The sequence below is a fragment of the Taudactylus pleione genome, unplaced genomic scaffold, assembly GCF_031769625.1.
Source record: "Taudactylus pleione unplaced genomic scaffold, aTauple2 ptg000080l, whole genome shotgun sequence".
In the NCBI taxonomy this organism is placed as follows: domain Eukaryota; kingdom Metazoa; phylum Chordata; class Amphibia; order Anura; family Myobatrachidae; genus Taudactylus; species Taudactylus pleione.
Genome location: NW_028284482.1, coordinates 11,054,979 through 11,079,483, shown reverse-complemented (window position 1 = coordinate 11,079,483; position 24,505 = coordinate 11,054,979). Strand labels below are relative to the sequence as shown.

The following is a 24,505-nucleotide window of genomic DNA, read 5'->3' as shown; positions in this document are numbered from 1 at the left end:
AAAACAATATAATGCAGGATTCTGTAAATTCTGTATTAAGTCCAAGAGTAAGAAGGGTCTGCTGTTTTTTGCTGCAGGGCTCTTAAGCTGCATACACAATACATGATGTGTGTATGCGGCGATATGGTCATCAGCGGGCCCGGCCTCGGCAAGTGTATACACACATTTAGCAGCATGGCACTGCTCACCATATCCCCAGATTGGGCTGCATGTACAGCCGATTGGGGTATTGTAAACGACGAGAGGGAGCGCGCATCGCTGGTCGTTTTTCACATACACACTAGCAGATATTTTGAACAATATCATTATTGTTCAATATATCGTTGTCTAGTGTGTACGTGGCTTTAGCTCCCAATTTCACAAATATGGTCCTAATAAGGATTATTCTCACAGGGTTTCCCACAGAGCTGTGCTCAGAGTATTGGCACAGAAAAGTGTCTCCAGCAGCAGAACTGCTAGAGATATTCCTGCGATCAGGAAAACCACTGCTTGAAAAGTTCTGCAAAGTACCCCAGCAGTTTTTCAGCAGCGGTTTAAATTACTCATGTGACAGATGTAGGACTTCCACTAAGCATACGCGCATACGCACAGGTGCACAGAAGTCACTGCTTTGCCACTAGCAATAAAAACACAAACGTGCATAGAAGTTACAAGCTATAAATACAATTCAGGTTTATTACATCCTTTAAACAATAAAATGAAAAGCAACATGAAATCACTTAAAATCTTTACAGATATGCAGAGAAGAGGATACTGCATAATGCACATCATTTCAGTTCAAAAAAATTTATTTTTATAAAACAATAGGGATGTATTCAATTAGGTGCAAAGTTGCGTATAGCGAAAAGTTATCGCCGCATTCGCCAGTTTTGATGCAATATTTTTACATACTTTCTCAATGCGCGCTCCCGCTTTTCACCCGATCCAATTGCAAAACACGCAAAACCACATATGTGCAATAATTGTGCATGGTGAAACTAGCAAAAAGTACAGCACATTTTGGGGAAATCAGTCTGTACCCCATAAAAAGCCTAACTTAAACTTCTATTTTGATTTCCAGTGTATTAATATCCCTAATATAAGTCTAGTATAATATAAATGAGTCAAATGGCTGTTATATGCATATTTGCATAAGTGTGGAAAAATATAAAGCAATTTCTTTTGGAAAAAATAATTGCTGTAGTTAAATTGGGGTTACATTAAAATGGGTGCTAGTATATTTTTGTGTCTATAAAGTGCAGTTTTAAAAAATGGTAAAAATACAATTGCTGCAGGCACCTGCAATGTTTAAAACTGCTGTCCCATCCATACAGCAGCCCAAATACGTGACCCAGTACTTTAAACTCATTTTCCAACACTTTTTAAATTTCACCCCAAAAATGATGTGTGTCATTATTAGGGGGAATTAAGCTAATTTAATTTTGTTTGCCTAATTGGTCATTATGAGGGGTGTCCAAAGGGTTCTGAACCAAGTCCCCACATTTTTAGCCAAAAAAAAGAGATTTTGCACATTTTATCACCTGCCTCTGAGATGGTGAAAACTTTGACGATTTCTGCCTATGAAGTTTACGCACATGCGAAAACTCCGGCAATTGGATAGCGGGATACGCACATATGCGCAAAAAGTTTGTATCGGCGAACGCTTTTTGCAAAACGTAACTTTCGCACCTAATTGAATACAGACCTTAGGGGTATAAGTGAGTTTTTAGAAGTGGAGTTATTGCACATAGCAACCAGATTCTAGCAATTATCTTCTAAAAGGTGCTAGATAAATGATAGTTAGAATCTGATTGGTTGCTATGGGCAACAACTCCACTTCTAAAAACCCGCACTTTAGTAAATATACCCCTTAGTACCATTGATCTTACAGCTAAAATCCCTATTTTTTTAGTGTGTGGGGTGGGGTTTAATTAACAAATACCTCTGATTTACTGTAAGATATATGTTGATGATTTTTTTTTCTCTTTTCTTCAAACAGCTATTATTTTAGTTTGTCAAGTTTTATGCGACTACCATGGCAACCACAGTAGTATGACAAATAATGCAAAGAAGAAAAAAAATGCAGAAAATCATAATTTACAACAGGAATCCTAACCCCTTTCCGCTGCCTTCATGTTAATGGAGGGAAGGTTCGAGAACAGATAACCCTCTCTTCGGGGATGAGCTTGATAGGCTCTGCAGCTTTAAATAAGAGAATCTGATTTGCTGGTTTCAGTCTCATCACTTTTATTAGATAATGCTACAGTACTGAAATAATCAGCTTGGGACACTCTGAGGTTGTGTTTAAGGAATCTGAACAATATATGTGTGAAAATCTTAGTAGGAGAATCATGCTTCTTCTCTTACTTAAAATCAGGTTACAACAGCATTTGATTTTATAAGCCTCACAAGCTTCCATTTGTCTCAATAGCTTAGTAATGACCTCCGATGGCTACAGCAAAGGGGTCATTTAGTCCTTAGTATTGAAGAGGCTTATGGAATTTAACAGTCACAATAAAACTTAGTTATTCCTCAGTTGTTGGTCCACCAGGAAAGCAGGCCCAGCCCCGGCTCGCTTATGGAACCCTAAATGGAATGGAAACAAGTACAGGTTTTAGCATTCAAATGTATTATTTATTTCATGCAAAAACAAGATAGATAAATAGAGAAATATATATATATATATATATATATATATATATATATATACATATACATATACACATATATACACACACACACACATACATATACACAGAAATGGGTGATCTAGGAGGGAGACTGTTAAAAACCTTATTAACACTGCAGGGTGCATTTTAGTATCCATGAATTTTCTTACACTGAACATTATTTACAAAGGGCAAAACCAGCTAGAAGAGTGCCTCAGTATGCACAAGTGTTTCTAGCTTTCCACTAAGGGAAATTTGCAGAATAGCTGGTTTGTACGGACTTGGGCGGAGGATTCTCCCTTGCGAAGCACAGCATAGGTGTGTATAATTTGGCAGAGCAGAAATGAGATTTCACCTTGAGGGGATTAGCATGGAGTGGAGAGTGCACTTTTATAGTTGTGTCCCGATACACAACTATAAATAGAAAAGAGAAAGCATGGGCGCTTTCACAGTTATAAGCTGGTGGCTATCCGGTCTGTAGAGCCGATGCGGGCATCTAGAGCCAGGGTAAGTTTCTGGGGGGTAGCCTAAACGCAGGGGCAAATCAAAGGGGGGTAGAGGGCATGATAGCTCCGCCCCACAAACAGAGGAGACTGCAGCTGCTCAGCGGCAGTAGCCTCCCTAACCCCACTGCAGCTCAGCAAGGGGGGTACGAGGGTGGACATGGGTTCCCCTAACAAGCCCAGGTAATTAGAAGCAGATGCAATCCCTCCCCTCTCGGCGCCCCTGCTCATTACTATGCCTTATCTGATCTGAAAGCTGTTCATGCAGCTTCTGATAAGTATCTTGTTTATAACTATGGCTCTGTGCTTGTTACTGGCCTCTGTTAGCATATTGTATCTGCACTTCCATAAGGGCTATCAGTGCTTTATGAACAAGCATCCTCTTACATTGCAGAAGTGTGTGCGGCTGCACACTGTATTCTCTCTCTCTCTCTCTCTCATATATATGTATATATACACACACACACACAGTATGTGTATCTGTAGAATGTTACGGATTCTCTTGTTTGTGAAAAGAATTGACACAAAGAGAAAACATATACTGTAATATAATAGATGTTGTGCCTCTCACCACTAATGTATATGGTGCCTCCTTGCGTTGTGTCTCCTCTGCAGTAGAAGAGGAGGAAGCTTCGGCAGAGCTGGGTCCAGTTGGAGAGGTGTCTATGAAGGTCTCATCAACCACACGGAACCTGATGTCCTCTCCAATATCCATGTACAGATCATGAGCCCCTTCCTCTGTCTCGTACTCCCATACCCACACTTGCTCTGCTTCATCACTTGTGTAGAGGCGATAAGGACAAATAAAAATGACTTGTTCCACATAAAATCATGGCTGGACGAATCCCATATGTATGTAATCATTTTTTTGACAGTGACTATGTTGAATATGAGAATGCTGGCGCCATTATCCATAAGCCAGAAACCTAATGCACTAAAAAAAAAAAAAAAATGACTGCTTATCCTTCATTTTGGGGAATAATTACTATTGTAATCAATTCATCTTACCTAGCTCCCCAAAAGATTGTGCCATCTCCTGATTTACTCAATAATTTGCATACTCCTGCATTACAGGCCAATCAGTGATCTAAACAACACAGGACCCTGCAGCAAAATATGTGCCGTGATCCCTCTAACTATCCCCACAATGCTCCACGGTCATAATCCTTACCTCCAGCTGCTCAATACTACAGATTACTACTACACTGTCATTTTTACTGTATATTAACTATATAGTAAGAGGAAAGGGGAAAAAAAAAAAAAGAAAAAAAAAAAGTCTTCCTACAACTTCAAAATATAAAATGGATATTTAAGTATAAGTGGGAGGTATTCAGCATCCCTGTGGACTGGATACCGGTACTCATAATCCTGGTACCGGAATCCTGACAGCAGTCAGAATCCCGGCTAGGGTTAGACTGCGGGAGAGAGGGGTTAGAGTAGTTACCTGCACTCAAACTGACGGGATGTCGCTGTCAGTATTCTGATCGTCGGCATCTCATACCCAACCCATATATGTTCCCCGAAATTTGCTCAGGCAGAAATGTACATTGTTTTATAATGGATCGGGTGCCAAAGAAGTTAAACAATCAAAGACACCCAAAGTCATGTTAAACAGTACATCCTCTTTCCAATTTGAAATTTTATAGCATATAAATTATCAAAAAATTCAATAAATAATTCTAAAATTTGGAAAATAAAATCTAGTTAAAAAAAACCCATAGCATATTGTAATTTGTCATTTATTGAAAAAAAAAAAAAAATGCTGTAAGTAAAATTGCTAAATATATAGTACATAAATAGCGCCATGATGAAAGATTATTTTCAATGGCACAATACCAAATGATTTTAATAAAAAAAATTATAATACACTTCTTAAAAAATGACTTAAAAACAGTTCGGAAGCGAGCAAATGCCTGACCCACATAATGTCCGCACAAACGTGCTGGTTCCTATAAGTACTTCCGGATGTGTGATAACACGAAGCAATAGGCAGTAGACACCTCTATCGTTTGGAGAGACATAGGAAATGTCCAATGAACATATATTTACCAGTTTCCTTCACCGATAGAGGAGTGTTCCTTTAGGTATAGAGTCCATACACAGCATTAGGAATCCTCAAAGTAAACGGTGTATGAATCCAATCCTGGCAGATGTACAAAATCCCAAGAATACTGTAAGTATTTGTGGTGTATCCAGTAGGAAGTGAAAACCCTAAATAGGAATAAACTTTTGGAACAAAAACTAGTAACAAAAGAAGATAACAAAGATCCATTGGGAGAGAGGGAAGTAGCATTTATATCCACTTATAATGTTTTTAATTTAAAAGAAATGATTAAGGAAAAAATGTGTTCTATGTCAGGATCATATATTAAATGATCTTATTCCACAAAAACCAGTGTTCACATTTAAGAAAAATAGATCTTTAAAATCTTTATTAGCACCGAGCTTCCTGAAACCCATAGACATTCCAAAAAAGGAGACTGGAGAAATTCCCTGGTTACAACCTAAACCCAAAAGGTTTCTATAAATGTGGGGCCAATAGATGTCAAACCTGTAATCATGTTATGAATAAAAACTTCCATTAGGACTAATTCCGAGAATAAAACCTAAGAAATCAAGAGTTTTATTAACTGTAACACGAGTTGTGTTATATACATGCTGCTATGTGACTAATTTCAAAAATATTGGGAGAACAACTAGAATGCTCAGAACTAGATTTCTCAAACACCGTAGAAATACCCTAAAAGGTCCAGTCACATAGTGTGTCCAGACACTTTAGTGACCACCATAATGGGGAACCTTGTTGCCTGAAATTGATAGGGATTGAATATATCCCATGAACAAGAAGAGGGGGAGAAAGATATATAAACTTATGCAGACAAGAGGTTTTCTTCTGGATGTTCCAAATGGACTCCATCTATCCAGAAAGAATAAACAAAGCGGTAGAACTCAATATGGTGATTTACAGTGCCCTGCAAAAGTATTCACCCCCCTTGGCTTTTTACCTTTTTTGTTACATTACAACCTGTAATTTCATTTTTTTTTATCTGAATGTTATGTGATGGATCTGCACAAAATAGTCTAATTTGGTGAAGTGAAATGAGAAAAATATATTTAAAAAAGAAGCTTTATAAATAAAATTTTGAAAATTGGCATGTGCATATGTAATCACCCCCTTTGCTATGAAGCCCCCTCAAAAGTTCTGGTGCAACCAATTACCTTCAGAAGTCACATAATTAGTGAAATGAAGTCCACCTGTGTGAAATCTAAGTGTCACATGATCTGTTAGTATAAACACACCTTTCCTGAAAGGCCCCAGAGGCTGCAACACCACCAAGCAAGAGGCATCACACCATGAAGACCAAGGAGCTCTCCAAACAAGTCAGGGACAAAGTTGTTGAGAAGTACAATTCTGGATTGGGTTATAAAAAAATATCCAAATCTTTGATGATCCCCCAGGGCACCATCAAATCCATCATCATCAAATGGAAAGAACATGGTACCACAACAAACCTGCCAAGAGAGGGCCGCCCACCAAAACTCAGAAACCGGGCAAGGAGGGCATTAATCAGAGAGGCAGCACAGAAACCAAAAGGTAACCTTGAAGGAGCTGCAGAGTTCCACAGCAGAGACTGCATGTGACCACAATAAGCCGTACACTCCATAGAGCTGGGCTTTATGGAAGAGTGGCCAGAAAAAAAAGCCATTACTTAGTGATAAAAATATGAAGACACGATTTGAGTTTGCCAAAAGGCATGTGGGCGACTCCCCAAATGTATGGAGGAAGGTGCTCTGGTCAGATGAGACAAAAATTTAACTTTTCAGCCACCAAGGAAAACGCTATGTCTGGCGCAAACTCAACACATCCCATCACCCAAAACACCATCCCCACAGTGAAACATTGTGGTGGCAGCATCATGCTGTGGGGATGTTTTTCAGCAGCAGGGACTCGGAAACTGATTCGTGTCGAGGGAAAGATGGATGGTGCTAAATACAGGAATATTCTTGAGCAAAACCTGTTTCAATCTGCCTGTGATTTGAGACTGGGACGAAGGTTCACTTTCCAGCAAGACAATGACGCGAAGCATGCTGCTAAAACAACACTCGAGTGGTTTAAGGGGAAACATTAAAATGTGTTGGAATGGCCTAGTCAAAGCTCACATCTCAATCCAATTGAGAATCTGTGGTCAGACTTGAAGATTGCTGTTCACAAGCGGAAACCATCCGACATGAAGGAGCCGGAGCAGTTTTGCCTTGAGGAATGGGCAAAAATCCCAGGGACAAGATGTGGCAAGCTCAGAGACTTATCCAAAGGGACTTGCAGCAGTAATTGCCGCAAAAAAGTGGCTCGAAAAAGTACTGACTTTAGGGGGGTGAATAGTTATGCACGCTGAAGTTTTCGGTTATGTTGTCCTAAATGTTATTGGATTCACAATATAAAAAAAAAAAAAAAACACAACTTCAAAGTTGTAGGCATGTTCTGTGAATGAAATGATGCACACCTTCGAACAATCCATTTTAATTCCAGGTTGTGAGTCACCAAAACATGATAAAAGCAAAAAGGGGTGAATACTTTTGCAAGGCACTGTAGATTACCATTCTGCCAGTTATTATACCCACATCAGTAGTTGCACTCAGAGTTCTGTCTGACATCTACTCTATTCTCTATTTCGGGCCTTTCCCACTCACTCTTCTATTCCCTTTCCCTTTATTCCGACGACACGTACCAGGTCATGACACGTGTTGGAATATAATTATCCTAATCAGATCTCATCGATCATAGAGTGACTATCCCAAATTGTTAACTGTAGAGATTTATGTGATGCAATACAGGATAGATTACCACATCAAAAAGTTATGCATAGGAATTTCATATACAGGCCAACAGTAAATGGTCTCTTTTTTACCATCCCAATATTTCCAAAGACACCAATAAATGGAAAAATCAAAAAAATGTAAAAATCGATGTTTGACTTTGGATCAAAATCAATGGTCTATACAAAGACTATATGGAAAAATAGAATGATTACCTATTGATTGTATACTGAATACTAACTGTAGTAAAGATATTTTTTCTACCTAACCGAATTAATATATTTGTCTGATTGATAAATGTGTAATAATTAGACTTATTTACATATATAAGTAATCCTGCTTTTATACCTAAATTCCGGGTCTGACCCGGAGGTTGTCCCGGAATTTAACAGTGTTGCCGACAAGGGAAATTCCCATGTCGGCGGCGTTCACACCGGAGCCGGGTCTCCAGCGACACGGCTCTTCCAGCATGGAGATGACGTCATCTTCAAGCGCCACTAAAGCTTGCCAATTGGCCGGGATGCGGCGCACTTCAGGTCATCGTGACCCGGATCGCGCCATTTACACTGGATTATTCCTGTGTTAAACCCTGCAAGTTACCTGGGTTGGATTCCCGGGTCACTCGGCCGACCTGGAAATCCAACCCTATCCCCTTTTACACCAAGGAGCTACCTGGGTTAACCCTGCAATAACCCGGGTTTTAGCTCTGGTATAAAAGTGATATAACATAGTTCAGTAGCCAGGAATAGGACCGATTGGGCGATCCTGTACAACAATCGATGGTTTATGTTTTGATTTGGTTTTCTTTTAATATTAAGAGATGTAAACTGTATATTTATTAAATGTAATGATCAGATGACAATGGTTTGTAATAGAATGGAATTACCATCCGTACATGTGCTATAATAATGACAAATGTCTTATGAACACATTGGCTACATTTCCCATAATTGCCATACCTAAACAATATAATTGGCAAATAGTGGGATCACATGCAAAATCCCACGAGGACAGAGCTCAGAGTAGTGTCTCCGCAGTAGTTGGAGCACACAGATGACGCTGTATGCGATCGCATGGTTCCGAACACGTGACTGCGTAGGTTGAAGGTCACAGACGCGGTCACATATTTATAAACACGTGATCTCGTGGACCAAATTGGCGTGCCGAAACAAAATTACCTTGGAAACGGAGATACACGGTCCAGAATGAGCACTAGTCCAGAGCCACACGATACAATGCGTATATCAGGTGACCAGACAGCACGAAAACGGAAGGTGGTAATACTCATTTTCATATGATCTAACGAAATTATTCAAATTGTATTTCTGTGAAATAAGTAAAATGAACTAGGCATATAGGTTTGCCTCCTTTATATCTTTGTCTTGTTTTAGGATTAGAGAAGTTGGATTAGATGGATCCATATGTGAACGATCAGTACTAATTAGAGGGGTATAAGGACCTTCCATTACCACCGTTGAAAAAGCTGCCACACTAAAGACAGCGAAACGTGTCAGGGGCCCAGCCCACCCACAAGTGACCTTATACAATTGTCCTCTTTACCTGCAAAAGCCTGAACCAGCTTTCCAGATACACCACAAAGATTTACAGTATTCTTGGAACTTTGTGTATGAATCCAATCCTGGCAGATGTACAGTTTACTTTGAGGATTCCTAATGCTGTGTATGGACTCTATAACTAAAGGAACACTCCTCTATCGGTGAAGGAAACTGGTAATTATAAATTCATTGGACAATCCCTGTGTCTCTCCAAAACGAGAGAGGTGTCTATTGCCTATTGTTTGGTGTTATCACACATCCGGAAGTGCTTATAGGAACAGGCATGTTTGTGTGGACATTATGTGGGTCAGGCATTTGCTTGCTTCAGAATTGGTTTAAAGTAATTTTTTTAAGAAGTGTATTATAATTTTTGGTATTAAAATCATTTGGTATTGTGCCATTGAATATTGTATATCATCTTTCATCATAGCGCTATGTACTATATATTTATTTATGTTGTAAGGGTTTGACTATCCTTTTTTTTCATAGCTGCTAGGAATAGCAGAACATTCCAGCGCCAGTAAATAACCTAACCTTTCTTGGTATTGCACAAGTAAAATTGATGAAGCCACGTGTGGGAAAAGTAAGTACACCTCACGATTCAGTAGGACCACCTTCAATAGCCAAAACTTCAGGAAATCATTTTCTGTATGACCAGCAGGCTCTTCCATTAAATTTGAGGAATGTTGGCCCAGTCCTTACACTATGCTTCAGGTCACTGACATTGAATGGCATTTGAATGGACTTTGACTTGGCCATTCAAAAACATTGATTCTTCTTCCACCATTCCAACTGCATGCTTGAGTTTGTGACATGTGGTTTTTGGTCTTCCCTGAATATGGCTTCAACATTACAAATCAAAATTCTTTCATTCTGTCCAGAACGAATGTAGTTCAGATCCCAGCACACACAATGCCGGCAGTCACAATACCTATGCTGGAATCCCAACAAGGTCAGAAGACCGGCTCTACAATCTCGGTGGCCGCGATCCCGAAGGTAAGTTTAAGGATTAGGGTTAGCACTAGGGTGAGGCTGCAGGAGTGGAGGGTTAGGCTGCAGGAGAGAGGGGTTAGTTTACTTCCCTGCAGCTGCATTTCATCCTTCAGAATTCTGGATCCGGTATTGTGACCGCTGGCATTCTGTGTGCCGGGATCGCGCACTTAACCCATCTAGTACACTTTCTTTAACATTTACCATGATGATACAGCCCTGTAGATCTCTGGATGTAGCTTTAGAGTTCTTTGGCATTTCATGAATATTTGTGTGAATTTTCTGGGATGCCCACTCTGGAAAAGAATGGCAACTCCCTTTTATCAGCCTCATTTCTAAATAATATTACAGTAGATCTCAAATTGTTTGGAAAGTGCCTCATAACTCTTTCTAAACTGATGAGTCGCAACAATTGCTTCTCTGCTGCACTGCAGATGTAATTTCTCATTGGTGTTAACAGAAGCCTGACTGGTTCACACCAAGCTGCCAAATGTACCGCTATTATAAATAGACGGTAGCACATCTTCCGGAACAAAAAGTGCAATTTATTAGCAGTAAGTGGTTAGAATGATAAGTATATTAATCTATATGGCGAGATCATGTTTATGCCAATAAGACTCAAATCACTTCACATGTTTGCAAGGGAAGGCAGCCATCTTTGGTACCCTCAGTCATTGCCCTCACATAAGTCCCAGTATACACCCAGGTTCATTTTTGTTGGATGCCAAATATCCTATCAGTATGCTTTGGAGGAACTAAAGGAAATCCATGCTAACTTACAAACGAGCTCTAGTTGGAATCAAACCCCTGACTCCAGCCCTGTGGTACAAATGACCTGTTATTATTAATATAGAACACATAAAGGGTGTACTTAGGGCCGGATTCAGAGATTCACGCAAAGCCAATAATTTAGCAGATCGAGCTATTGTTTGCAAATGCACACTGTGCAATTGCATTCCAATTACTCTCACACATAGGAACCACCCGAAAAGTGAGTGACAGGTAGTCAACGTTTGGCAGGTGGTAATGGGGCGGGGGGGTAGTTAGAACAATGCAAGTGTGTCTCACCGCTTAAATGCAGTTTTAATGGAAATACATACATCAGCCGTTGCGATCTTCTTTGCAGCATTAGAGCCCGCTGTGTGTCAGGAGAGCTGCATTGTTTGCGGCTGGTCAGACTTGACTTGTAGGCTGAGTGACTGGTCAATGTTTATCGATGTTAACTCTGTTGTATGCCATCGAATGGATAAGAAAAGGCAGCAGTGGGTGTCCCTATGCTCTTCTAAGCTTTGGAAGGCATTAGCATATTGTAGCAACTGTGATGCTTAAGAGATCGCAGAATGCATAAGCGTAAATCTCTATATCAGGCCTTTGGGGGCTTATTTACTAAGCCTTCGATGGAGATAAAGTGGACGGAGAAAACGTACCAGCGAATCAGCTCCTGTCATTTTTCAAACACAGCCTGTGACATAGCAGTTAGGAGCCGATTGGCTGGTACATTATCTCCATTCACTTTATATGCATCCAAGGCTTAGTACATAGACCCCTTATATATTGTTGTTGAATAAATAATGACAAACTAAAATTTCTAACGAGTTATTTGTCACATGAGATTAGATTTATGAAATGTATATTTGGCAAAGACTAGATGACTTATGTCCTAAGAGGCTGTATTTTCTTTATTGATTACCTACACTTAAGTAAATGTAGGTCAGATAACACATGGTGCAATATCAAACTAGTTCTGCGTAGGCCAAAAGACTTTCAAGATCATCATCAATAAATGTGACTACAAGCCTGATAGTGATATGATCAATTATAAATGCATTTAGTCACCATGATCAGCATGAGAGTTAATTTTCTGACTGTATCCATGTCCTGATGCTGGAAGTGATCATTGTGAAGGGTGGCATTGGGCCTAATTCAAAGGTGACGCAGGGTTTGTTTACATAGGGCGATGTTTTGTCTACTGCGCATGCGTCCGAGCCGCACTTACAAGTGGTATGGGAGGAGTGACAAAAACACAGACGTGTCACAACCGTTTCGGGGGACATGTCACAGCCAGTGACTGCGTCATCAAATACAGTGTCACTGGCCCAGACAACTTGGCTGCAACAGACATTCTGAGCAACCACAGGGTTGCTCAGGGGTCTGATGGTGTGACCGATGTTCGTCCCATGCTACGTCTTTGTAGCGGATCTAAGAAACCAGTGGTGGGTGTCTCTGTACAAAAGACGGCAGCTGCGCCATTTGCATAACTTCACATATCTGATGCGTGAGAACATGCAACACCAACAGCCTTTGCGTCTACCTCTGAATACAGCCCATTGTCAGATCATTTACAATTGGAGCACCTGTGTGTAGTAAAATTGGACACTTAACATGACGTTTAGGATTGGCCCATAGGTGATCATCTTATTTTACCAGATTATACATCAGCTTCTGATTTCATCACCACCTTGGCATAGTACCATGTGCACAATGGATTTAGCAAAATAAAAAAAGTTGCTCTATGCAACTGTTACCCTGAGAGAAAACACTTAACATAATACATTATTAATGCAAATAGTTCTACTCATTTTCCAAATAGAGACTGCTGTATGCTCTTGTCAAGGCCGACTTCACTCATAGCCCACACCTCTTCCGCTGTGAGATATAGAAGATCAGTTTTGTTTTTCCTCTTTGGCCAAACACATAGTGCATGTTGTAATAAAGAAGTAAAATGCCAATGATAAAACTGGAGGCAGGTGCTCAGCATTTCTAGCAGAAAGATAGAAGAAACTAAGGCCGCCCATACACGGTGGACCTGCGATCCGACGGCTGACATATGGGGCAGTCCCCACACACGGAGCGATCGGATGCCCAACTGTCAGATATGCCTGCACCCCGCCACATCCGCGTAGCGCTGCATGGGATCGTACATCGCATCTCCAGATCAAGTGAACATGCTGCAAGATCTGGAGGTGCGATGTACGATCCCACAGGACCGCGCACAGGCCGATAATCATACCCACACACGGTAAGATATAGCAACGATATCGTACCAATCATTCGGATCAGCTGCTATATTGCACAGTGTATGGGCACCTTTACACATAGGATTCCTAGCACACCTTAAAATATGAGATATGGTAAGAACTTACCCTTGTTATCTCTATTTCTACGAAGTCCATAGGGTTCCACAGGATACCTTGGGGTATAGGTGTGACGTCAGTCGCAGGGCACCAAAGAGTTAAGCTTTCAGCCTCCCAGGATGCACTAGGTCCCCCTCCTATACCCCGCCCCCGGGCCAAGGCACCTCAGTTAGTTACCAAGCCATAGGCCGGAGGAGGAGAAGGAAGAGAGAGAACAAAGATATGGACACATACAAGAATCACATTCTCACCAGAGGGAGATGGAAAACCGGTGACCAGAGCAAAGCCCATCTGCAGCACAGGTGCGACAGGGCGGGAGTCCTGTGGAACCCTATGGACTTCGTAGAAATAGAGATAACAAGGGTAAGTTCTTACCATATCTCATATTTTCTACTTCAGGGTCCATAGGGTATCCACAGGATACCTTGGGGATGTCCCAAAGCAGTATCCTTTAAGGGTGGGGACGCTCCTGTGCAGAAAGGAGAATCCGCCGCCCGAAGGAAGCATCCTGAGAGGCGAAGGTGTCAAACCTGTAATACCTCACGAAGGTATGGACAGAAGACCACGTAGCAGCCTTGCAGATCTGAACTGCCGAGGCACCACGTCGAGCTGCCCACGAAGGACTCACAGACCTAGTGGAATGAGCCTTCAGAGAAGGAGGGACCGGTAGGCCTTCATGAAGATAAGCTTCAGAAATAGCCATACGGATCCAGGCTGCCAAAGTTTGCTTTGAAGCAGGCCAACCCTTTTTACGGAAGCCAAAGAGGACAAACAAAGCGTCCGACTTCCTAAACGAAGAAGTGCGGTCAACATAAGTCCTTAAGGCCCGCACAACATCCAAAGAGGCCTCACCCACGGAAAGACCCGGTGAGTTAAAGGCCGGAACAACTATTTCCTCGTTAATATGAAACTGGGAAACAACTTTGGGAAGAAACTCGGGCCGAGTGCGGAGCACTGCCCTGTTCCCATAAAAAACCAAGAAAGGGGGTCTACAAGAAAGAGCCCCTAACTCAGAAACACGTCTGGCCGAAGCAATGGCCAGAAGGAAAACAGTCTTAGCTGTTAGCCATTTAAGATCCACTGAGCCCAGTGGTTCAAACGGCGGTCCTTGGAGAGCCCTCAGGACCACAGCCAAATCCCAAGGCGCCACAGGTGGAACAAAGGGCGGCTGAATGCGGAGAACACCCTGCATAAAGGTGCGCACATCCGGGATTGTAGCAATCCTACGGTGAAACCAGACAGATAGGGCCGAAACCTGTACCTTCAAAGAAGCAAGGCGAAGCCCATGATCTAGTCCCGCTTGCAGGAAGGCGAGAATCCGAGACAGACGAAACTCCCGCGGTGCATAACCTCTCGGTCGACACCACTGGAAGAACGTATGCCACACGCGATGGTATATCCTCGCGGAAGACGGTTTCCGAGCTCGCAACATGGTACGCACCACAGAGCTGGAAAACCCCCGGGACCTCAGCATGGCCGTCTCAACAGCCACGCCGTCAAAGACAGCCGAGTCAGGTCCGGGTGAAGGCAAGGACCCTGAGACAGAAGGTCCGGTCGTAGCGGCAACCGCAGAGGAATGTCCACGGACAGACCCTGAAGGTCTGAGAACCAGTGCCGTCTGGGCCACGCGGGAGCTATCAACAGGAGCGTCCCTCCTTCCTGTTTGATTTTCCGGATTACCCGTGGAAGAAGGGAGACCGGAGGGAACAGGTATGCGAACCGGAACATCCACCGGACGGACAGAGCATCCACCAGAGACGCCCCTTCGTCTCTTGTGCGAGACCCGTACACCGGCAACTTGTTGTTGTGCCGGGACGCCATGAGGTCGATTTCTGGAAGACCCCACCTGTCCACCAGTAGTTGAAAAACGTCCGGGTGCAGGGACCATTCCCCCGGATGAACGTCCTGGCGACTTAGAAAGTCCGCCTCCCAATTGAGCACTCCCGGGATGAAGACCGCTGATATGGCCGGAAGATTGCGCTCCGCCCAAACCAGGATCCGAGAGACCTCTACGAGAGCCGCCCGACTGCGAGTTCCTCCTTGCCTGTTTATGTAGGCCACGGTGGTAGCGTTGTCCGACTGGACCTGCACCGGGCGACCCTGGAGAAACCGCTGTGCCTGCTGGAGAGCATTGAAGACCGCACGGAGTTCCAAGATATTTATTGGAAGCTCCGCTTCTGTCGGCGTCCACCTGCCCTGGAACAAGTGTGGACCCGAAACTGCTCCCCAGCCCCGAAGACTGGCGTCCGTTGTCAACAGGACCCAATTTGGAACCCAGAACGGACGTCCCTTGTTGAGGTGGGTCGTCTGTAACCACCACGTAAGGGACAGGCGAACCTCCTGGGTGAGCACAATCGTCTGGGACTTCAGAGACTGAGTCAGCCCGTTCCACTTGGACAGGATCAGGTGCTGCAGAGGTCTGGAGTGAAACTGGGCGTATTCCACCATGTCGAACACCGACACCATGGAGCCCAGTAACCTCATCGCCGAGTGTAAGGACACCCGGCGGCTGTGCAGACAACTGCGCACCCTTGACTGTAAAGCAGAGATCTTGTCCTCCGTCACGAAGATCCTTTGCTGTCCCGAGTCCAATAAGGCTCCAAGATGCAGAATCCTCCGAGACGGGATTAGAGTGGACTTCTGCCAGTTGATTAGCCAGCCGTGCCGTTGCAGCAGTGCAATGGTCAGGTCCAAGTGGCGTAACAGGAGCTCTGGAGATCCTGCCACCAATAACAGGTCGTCCAAATACGGCAACATGCGGACTCCCTGCAGCCGCAGAGAAGCCGCCATGACCGCCATCACCTTGGTGAAAACACGTGGTGCTGTTGCCAGGCCAAAAGGTAACGCCCGAAACTGGAAGTGGTCGCTGCTGATTGCGAACCTGAGGAACTGTTGATGGCGCCAAAGAATAGGGACATGCAGGTAAGCGTCCTGTATGTCCAATGACACCAAGTAGTCCCCAGGTTCCAGCGCCAGAATGATGGACCGTAGGGTCTCCATCCGAAACTTCGGGACCCGCAAAGACTTGTTGAGTGCTTTGAGGTTGAGAATCGGACGATATGACCCATTGGGTTTCTGTACCAAAAATAGATTTGAATAGAAACCCTGGCCCCTCTGGGAGAATGGAACCGCCACTATAACTCCAGCCTGGAGCATAGTGTGCAATACCTTCCGCAGCTCCGTAGCCTTGTTCCGGTCTGATGGGAGACCCGTGGTGAAGAAGCGAGCCGGGGGTCTGTGCCGGAAGGAGAGGGCGTATCCGTGAGAAACCACCTCCAGAACCCAAGTGTCTGTCGTAGTGGTCGACCAACACTGGGCGAACTGTAGCAGGCGGCCTCCCACCCTGGGATCCCCCAAAGGGAGGCCCGGACCGTCAGGCCGCAGGCTTGTCAACTGGCTTGGGGGCCGGACGTCTGGTACTCCATGCCTGCTTCCGGGGCTTGACCGATTTCTTAGGGCCAGCCTGTCGAGGAAACGACTGTGGTTTGGGCCTGCCCTGGGCCCTAGATGACCGAAAGGACGATGGTCCCGAACCAGAAGGAGCAGCGGCCGACGGGAGACAGGCAGATTTGGCTGCCGCCAGCGTGGCCACAATCTTGTCCAGATCCGGACCGAAGAGAACTTCTCCGGTAAACGGCAACGCTTCCAGACCTTTCTTGGAATCTGCGTCCGCCTTCCAGGATCGCAGCCACAAGGTGCGACGAGCAGCTACCGCTGCTGAAGAAATTCTAGACACCAGAGTACTAATGTCCAGAGCCGCCTCGTTGATGTAGGTGGCCGAATCACGGAGATTGCCAATCAACTCCGCCTGATCGGCCGGACAGTCGGATTCAAAAGAAGCCTCTAATGAATCCGCCCAGCGCTCCATCGCTCTGGCAACCCAGCAAATGGCCATAGCCGGCCGTGCTGCCCCCCCTGCAAGGGAATAAGCGGACTTCAGGCAGATTTCTACCTTGCGGTCCGTAGCATCCTTAAGGGAGGACATGGATGGCATCGGCAATGTGGCACTACGGACAAGACGGGTCACGTGAGAATCCACCTGTGGAGGGGATTCCCACTTCGCAAAATAATTATCCGCGAACGGATAAGCCACCGCCAGGCGTCTCTGCGGCTGGTATCTTTTGCCAGGTTGTTTCCACGCCTCCTCTAAATGGTCCACCAACTGACCCGAAAGAGGAAAGACTGTGGCATCGCCCTTCACATCTTTGAAAAAGGCATACTTAGATTTAGCCGCTGGGGGAACTTCGTCCTCAATCACCAAGGCTGTGCGGACCGCCCGAATAAGCCCAGGAATATATACTTTGGACTTAGCATCAGCGTCCTTAGTATGGAGAGGTTCCTGATCGTAAGGATCTAGAATCTCCCCATCATCAGACGTCCCTTCGTCATCCTCATAAGGAGCGGACAGAGACGCCACCGGCCTTTTATGAGACCGCATCACAGACTCCCCTTGCAACACATCCGACAAGTGCTGTACAGAACTCGTCAGGGAGTTAACCCACGCTGGCTCCTGAGAACCCGGGAGCGGGGAAATAGGGAGACTGTGGGGTACCACCAATTGTCGTGGGAACCCCTGCATGGGTGACGACACCACAGACTGCTGGGACAAACCCATCGGAGTAAACGCGGGCTGCGGAGCTAACTGGCCCACTAAAGCTGTTAACGCCTGAGCGAAACAAGCCCAGGGCGGCTCCTGTACCGGTGCTGTAACCGTAATAGGCCGCGCCATGGACAAACACTGCCGGCAAAGGCCCTCCGCGCTACCCTCCCCCTCCGCTAACGGTACTTTGCACGTGGTACACTGTAGCCGGAGTGGAAAATCACTTTCAGACATGATGGCACCGCGTATGTGACCTCTCTCACCAATTAAGTATTAAATAGGCGAGAGACCACCCTGCAGCACCGCACCGCAAGGGCTTTAGCAGAAAGAACAGGGACAGTAATAAAGCTGACAGTTTAGATGAAGAAAAGATTACAGGCAGCAGCGCTAGCACAGTCACATACAATGCAGAGAAATAACAATTCCTGCACTAACAGCGCTGATCACTCAACTACACAGACACAGGGCCTGGTAGGACACAGCGCTGCATACACAGACCTGACCACAGCGGAGGAGAGGTATGCGGGGGGACCCAGACCACGATGCTTCCGTCCAGCGCTTCCAGCAGCGTTCACCATGCGTTCTGGAGAAGATGGCCGCCAAGGAGCAGAGAGGAGGCTGGCCTGGGGGAGGAGCGCTGCCACAGGACCAGTCGGCAGCATGCAGAGAGGGCTGTGTGCAGCGGGGGAGGCGCCGGCTGTGAGACAGGGAAGGCGGGCTCCCCTGGCATGCATTTAACCCCTGGGACGCCGCAGCGCTACCGCTCTGCTGCGGTCCGCTGTCCCAGGGGGTAGTGGAAGCGCAGGTTGGTCGCCTGGCTCCACGCTGCAGCCAGTCCCCAGGGAGCCCCCTGCCTGGGGACTTAGGACCATGTGATCAGCGGGGACCCACCGCGGGACCCCGCTGCTTACCTCTGTCCCCCTTGAATCCGGCCATGGTCCGGAGCATCTGGGGTCACCGCTAGCTGTGACCCCAGACGCCCACCAGCATCCCCGGATCAGTACCGGCGTTCTGGTACCGGCGGGGTGTAGGGAAGACAGCATGGACGTCAGGACTGACTGTCCATGCTGTACATCCAGTTGTGCAGCCACAGCTGCATGAAGAATAAGCTTCAGGGGCTCTTCTAGCCCCCACTCCAACAGGTGCACCCGACTCCGGCCGGGCACCAAACTAAACTGGGGTGCCTTGGCCCGGGGGCGGGGTATAGGAGGGGGACCTAGTGCATCCTGGGAGGCTGAAAGCTTAACTCTTTGGTGCCCTGCGACTGACGTCACACCTATACCCCAAGGTATCCTGTGGATACCCTATGGACCCTGAAGTAGAAATTAGTAATACGGATGTGATTAGAATGGTTTAAGTCAGTTACTTATTACATCTCAGTAGTTGTGGGAGCACTGGGTTATTTATTTTAGCAAGAAGGCAAATACTGGTCACCTTTGACTCTTGGCCAATTGTGTACCTACTTCAGCATGCTGGTCACTTGTAGTTCCACAACAGCTGCTAAAACTCAATTTGCAGAACCCATTGAATTATTACTGAATATTGAGTGACGCTGATCTTTTACTTCTTCAGCAAATCAGGAAAACAGGGAATAAGCTGGCAGACACACCCAAATAACTGCATTCCTGTTCTGCATTGAAAAACAGTGACTCACTATCTTCCTGACAGCTCCCCCTGTGCCTCTGACATCAGCATCCAGAACTAATAATAACTAACTATAAATGAACAAAAGTACCTCCTGTCCCAATTGTATTAAGCAGAATGTAAGTAATGTGCCAGCACTACTCCTATTAGTACCTAGTGCTAATGGGGATAGCTGTCCAAACCCCTACATTTCCCAGACTGCACAGCTGGAAGGTCCTCTTCTCTGAGGCGCACTCGCTGTATCTAGTCATCTCCATCAAGCACATGAGATCCCCATTACTAGGACTTCGGGGTATATGTACTAAGGTACGGGTTTGCCCATAGCAATCAGACTCTAGCTATTATCTTCTAGAACAGTGTTTTTCAACTAGTGTGTAGTGAGCGATTGTCAAGAGTGCCGCAGCAGTCAGCTCAGCGCACTTGTAATGTAGTGAGTTTTATTCCTGTGGGGGCCAATGTGTATGTTTTTCCATTGGTCATGCACGCTGCATCACTAGATGGTGTGCCTTGGCAAAAATCTTCTGTAGTGGGGGCGTGGTCACGGCAGCAGTGGCGTAGGCAGCTGGTTCTGTAGGCTCTCCAGCTATTTCTCCTGACCTTAGCTCCTGTGGCCCAGATTGTGGTGCCTGTATGCTGGCCTCGGCTGTACGCGCTCCCAGGGTCCTGTTATTTTGCCTGCGGTGGTCGGCAGCGGTGTCCGTCTCTACAGCGCAGCTCCTCTTCACTCTAAGGCCTGCTGAGCTCCCGGCCACGTAAGCCTGCCAGTGCTCCTTCCGGATGTCCCTGCTGCGGCTGTATCCTGCTCAGGACTGCACTGCCGGCGAATCTGTGCCTGCTCCCCTCGCCCGGTCTCCTCAGTGACGCTGCAGACAGGGTACCCGAGGTTTGCAGCTCCCGGTCACGCGACTCCACCGAAGGCCTCCTGGACGCCATTACAGATGCACTCTTTAGCTTCATCTCCTCCAGACTGGGGGAGCAGCCTCTGGTGGTGCCTGACAAGTAAATAACCGGCCCAGTATTTTGTTATCTCTGTCCGGAACTGCAACATCATCATCATCATCTACCTCTGAGGGAGTGTCCATTGCTGTGGCTTAGTGAGTACTTACCTCTCCTTCAGCCTGTTTGCTGGGGACTCTGTTCTGGCCCTGGGACGCTCTGCTGTATATTCTGTGGAGCTCACTACTGTACCTCTCTCTCTGCAATTATACTTACACCTCCGGTACCTGCTGTGCTGGTCTCCTGGTTCTATTTTTAGCAGCTGTGGCACCCATTACTGGATTTTAGGTAGCATAAGTACCTAGCCTTTTTGTGGAAGCCTCCTGTTGGTAGACTTTACACTCTTCTGCATAATGGAAAGGGGGCACCGTATTCCTACTAGGCCACTGCCACCAAGTGCCCCTCCACGCACTTTTATCACAAAATTCCTTCACTATCTAGATCGTGACTCAGTGCTTCGTCTGGCTCGGGTGAAGGGTCCATTGGAACGTAATGGTGTGAAGGTTTCGGTGTTCCCGGATTTTGCAGCAGAGGTCCAGAAAGATGGGGCTAAATATCTCCCTGTTAAAAGAAGTCTTCGAGAATTGAACATACAGTATGCCATGTTGTTCCCATCTAAACTGGTAGTGGATAGGGAGTCTAAGTTCTTCGCTTCCCCTCACAAAGCTGCATCCTGGTTGGATCGCAGGATGCCCGGTGGTGGAAGACAAATGGCTCCTCACTAATTCTGTGTACTGCCTATAGGCAGGTTGTATCATATAATGCATGTTATTTTCTACCTCACTTCTATACATTTTTCATATAGTTTATTCATGTTGAGGTGATAGGTATGCCATAAATACCGTCTCAAAATGTGGTTATGTATATGGGAGGGTGTATTACCGTTAGGGTATTTACCTTAGCAAGAAATGCATTTCATAATACTTCATTTTGCTATGTTCTATTAGCCTTATTACTGCTGGAGAGCCCACTTGCATTGGTGACTATTCGGTCTTATTGCCCTTACAAAATATACTTACAAAACCTGAACCTAAAACTTACAATTGTTTAGAATTTATATTTTGGGAATCAAGTATGCCAAAGTTAGGGGTGGTATACAGAGTGGGGGTTGGTTCGTAAGATTTATAGTATTAGGATTATATGGTACTCCCTTTTTTTTTTTTGCACTATACTGGTTGGTTGTTCTTATTTTTTCGTGTCAGGGGATATAGTGTGTCAGGCAGCCTCCTGTCAGCTCCCTATGTTTTTGTGTACTAATGTTGAATATTTTGACTTGGAACGTATGGGGAATTAATGACACAATCAAACACTACCTGGTTCTTAAGTTACTTAGACAATATAGTCCAGATATTGCTCGTCTAACAGAGACTCATTTGGTAGGGGGTAAACTACTCTCACTAAAACGACCCTGGGTAGGGTGGACATACCATGCCTCCCACAAGGCCGCTTCTAGAGGAGTGTGTCTGTGCTCATAAATAAAAAATCTGTACCTTTTGTACTCTTAAGGCTCAAACAGATTCTAAAGGGCGATATCTATTTTTAGATTTGATATATTCTACTCCACTTTTTATACTGGCCATATATATTCCACCTCCTTTTTACTATGATATATTGAAAAAGGCAACTGAATTTGTTGCAGGCTCCCCCAACACTTCTGGGCTTTGTTTATGGGACTTTAACAACGTTTTAAATGCAGCTCTGTATAGCTGGCGAGAGTCCTCAAGAGCCACTGTACAGGGGAGGGGTAGTGGTTGTGCTAGGTTTGTGGCAGATCTGGGCTGGCCTGGCGGGAAAAACATCCTGGAGTGCGCCAGTTTTCTTGTTTTTCTTCTTCATTTTACTCCTCCTCCAGGATGGACCTGGCCCTGGTCTCCGACTACTTGCTTCCCAAAATATCTAAAATTTAATATAAAACAAAAGGGTGTTTCAGATCACTCCCCGTTGATACTGGGCTTAGATTTGTGTAGCCCCATGGGACAGAAATTTTGGAAGTTGCACACATCCTGGCTATCGCAGATGGGGGCAGGGTCTGAACTTGAAACCCTATGGACAGGCTTCTTTGACAATAATTGTGAGTCAACCTCCCCTGACATAGTCTGGGATTCTTTTAAGGCTTTCATGCGAGGGACCTTGTTGAAAAGGGTTGCTGAGCTTAAAAAGTATTATAGGACAAGAGAGGCTGAACTGGAATAGAAGTGTAAACATCGTGAATTAAGCTACCTTGAAGATAAATTAGATGCCTCTCGAATTAAATGGCTGGCTGCTCAAGAGGCTTGGTCCGCTCACTTATTGGACAGGAGTAACCGTAGGTTGCAGTTTTGAGCTAGTTCTCATTATGTCTATGCTGACAGGCCAGGCACTTTTTTAACCACATTTGGTCCATGCTGAGCTCCCCACTAATACCATTTCAGAAGTTTTTAGAGAAGACAGGTTGGTAGCCACTTCGATATCAGACGTAGCAGAGGTTTCCGTCTTTTTATAAAGAAATGTATAATCCTCAACTGACTTGTAATATCATATGTCAGATTTATCAACCTATATTGCCTCACTTAGGCTCCCCTGTTTATCTTCAGAGGCTCAGTCTTTTCTAGATGCCCCATTGACTTTGGAGGAAGTAGACATGGCAATTAATTCCTTTCCGGGGGGGGTTTCCGGGTGGGGCGGATGGTAAAGCTCCAGGCACCGATGGTGTCCCTATGGAAGTTTATATAAAACATGCTTAATCTTTGTTCCTAAATGACTAGAACTGTATAACAATTTATATGAGCTTAATTCCTTCCCTGCTTCTATGTCAGAGGCATTGATTATGCCTCTGACATAGAAATTGAAAATTTCTGTTTGTATTATTATGCTGCACAGCTTGCACACATGAGGATTTGGATTAAAGATAATTCCCCCGAAGCTTTACATTCATTACTGGCAACTCCTGGGCATACGCTCTTGCAGGCCCTATTGAGTGGTAAAATTACTAGATCCATGCCCCCATTATTAATACAGGCCATTAAAATTTGGAAGTTGGTCTCTGGTGTTATGCAGTTTGAAGGTCTAGATCCAGATACCCCCTTATGGAACTCTAGATCACTGCCCGAATTGAACTCTGGGCCCCCACACCTCTCTCTTCAATATAGAGAGGTGTGGGGGCCCAGAGGAATTACCTCTTTGGGGCACTTATATGAGAACATTATTCTTAAATCCTTCTCTCAGTTGTGGGATGAATTTAGCTTACCGGGTTCATATTTCTATAGATTTCTACAACTCAGGCACACCTTAAATGCTCAGTTCGGCAAGGAGCCGCCTGATATACAGTCTTTCCCTATGAAGTTGACTCTCTTGTCATTAGGTTCTCGCAGGTAAATATCCTTCATCTACTCTTATCTCATGTCAAACTATCATGAATCTAAGTTACTATATCTCAAAGAGAAATGGGAGGCAGATGTGGGTCCTTTGAATGATAGTGAATGGGACAGAGCCCTTGATTAGCCTCGCATCTCCACCGCCTTCATAAGGTTTCAACAAACTCAATTATTTTTGTTGCATAGATTGTATTTAACCCCTGTTCGGTTATTGTAGTTTGAAGGTCGTGAATCAAGCCAGTGTCTAAAATGTCAGGCACCTAATG

At 45.1% G+C, this 24,505-nt stretch overlaps 1 protein-coding gene across 9 annotated transcripts in view; it reads right to left on the bottom strand.

Moving 5' to 3' along the window:
- Positions 1 to 643: 643 nt before the first annotated feature.
- Positions 644 to 24,505, bottom strand: part of POLR3H (RNA polymerase III subunit H) — a 56,812-nt gene continuing 32,950 nt past the window's right edge. For all 9 annotated transcript variants that reach the window (XM_088468073.1, XM_088468072.1, XM_088468076.1 and 6 more), the window contains 2 exons: positions 3,723 to 3,930; positions 644 to 2,565 (listed from right to left, as the gene is read on the bottom strand). In XM_088468073.1, the coding sequence (XP_088324199.1) occupies positions 2,512 to 2,565; positions 3,723 to 3,930 (262 nt within the window). In that variant the 3' untranslated portion in view covers positions 644 to 2,511. The remainder of the gene's footprint in view (positions 2,566 to 3,722; positions 3,931 to 24,505) is intronic.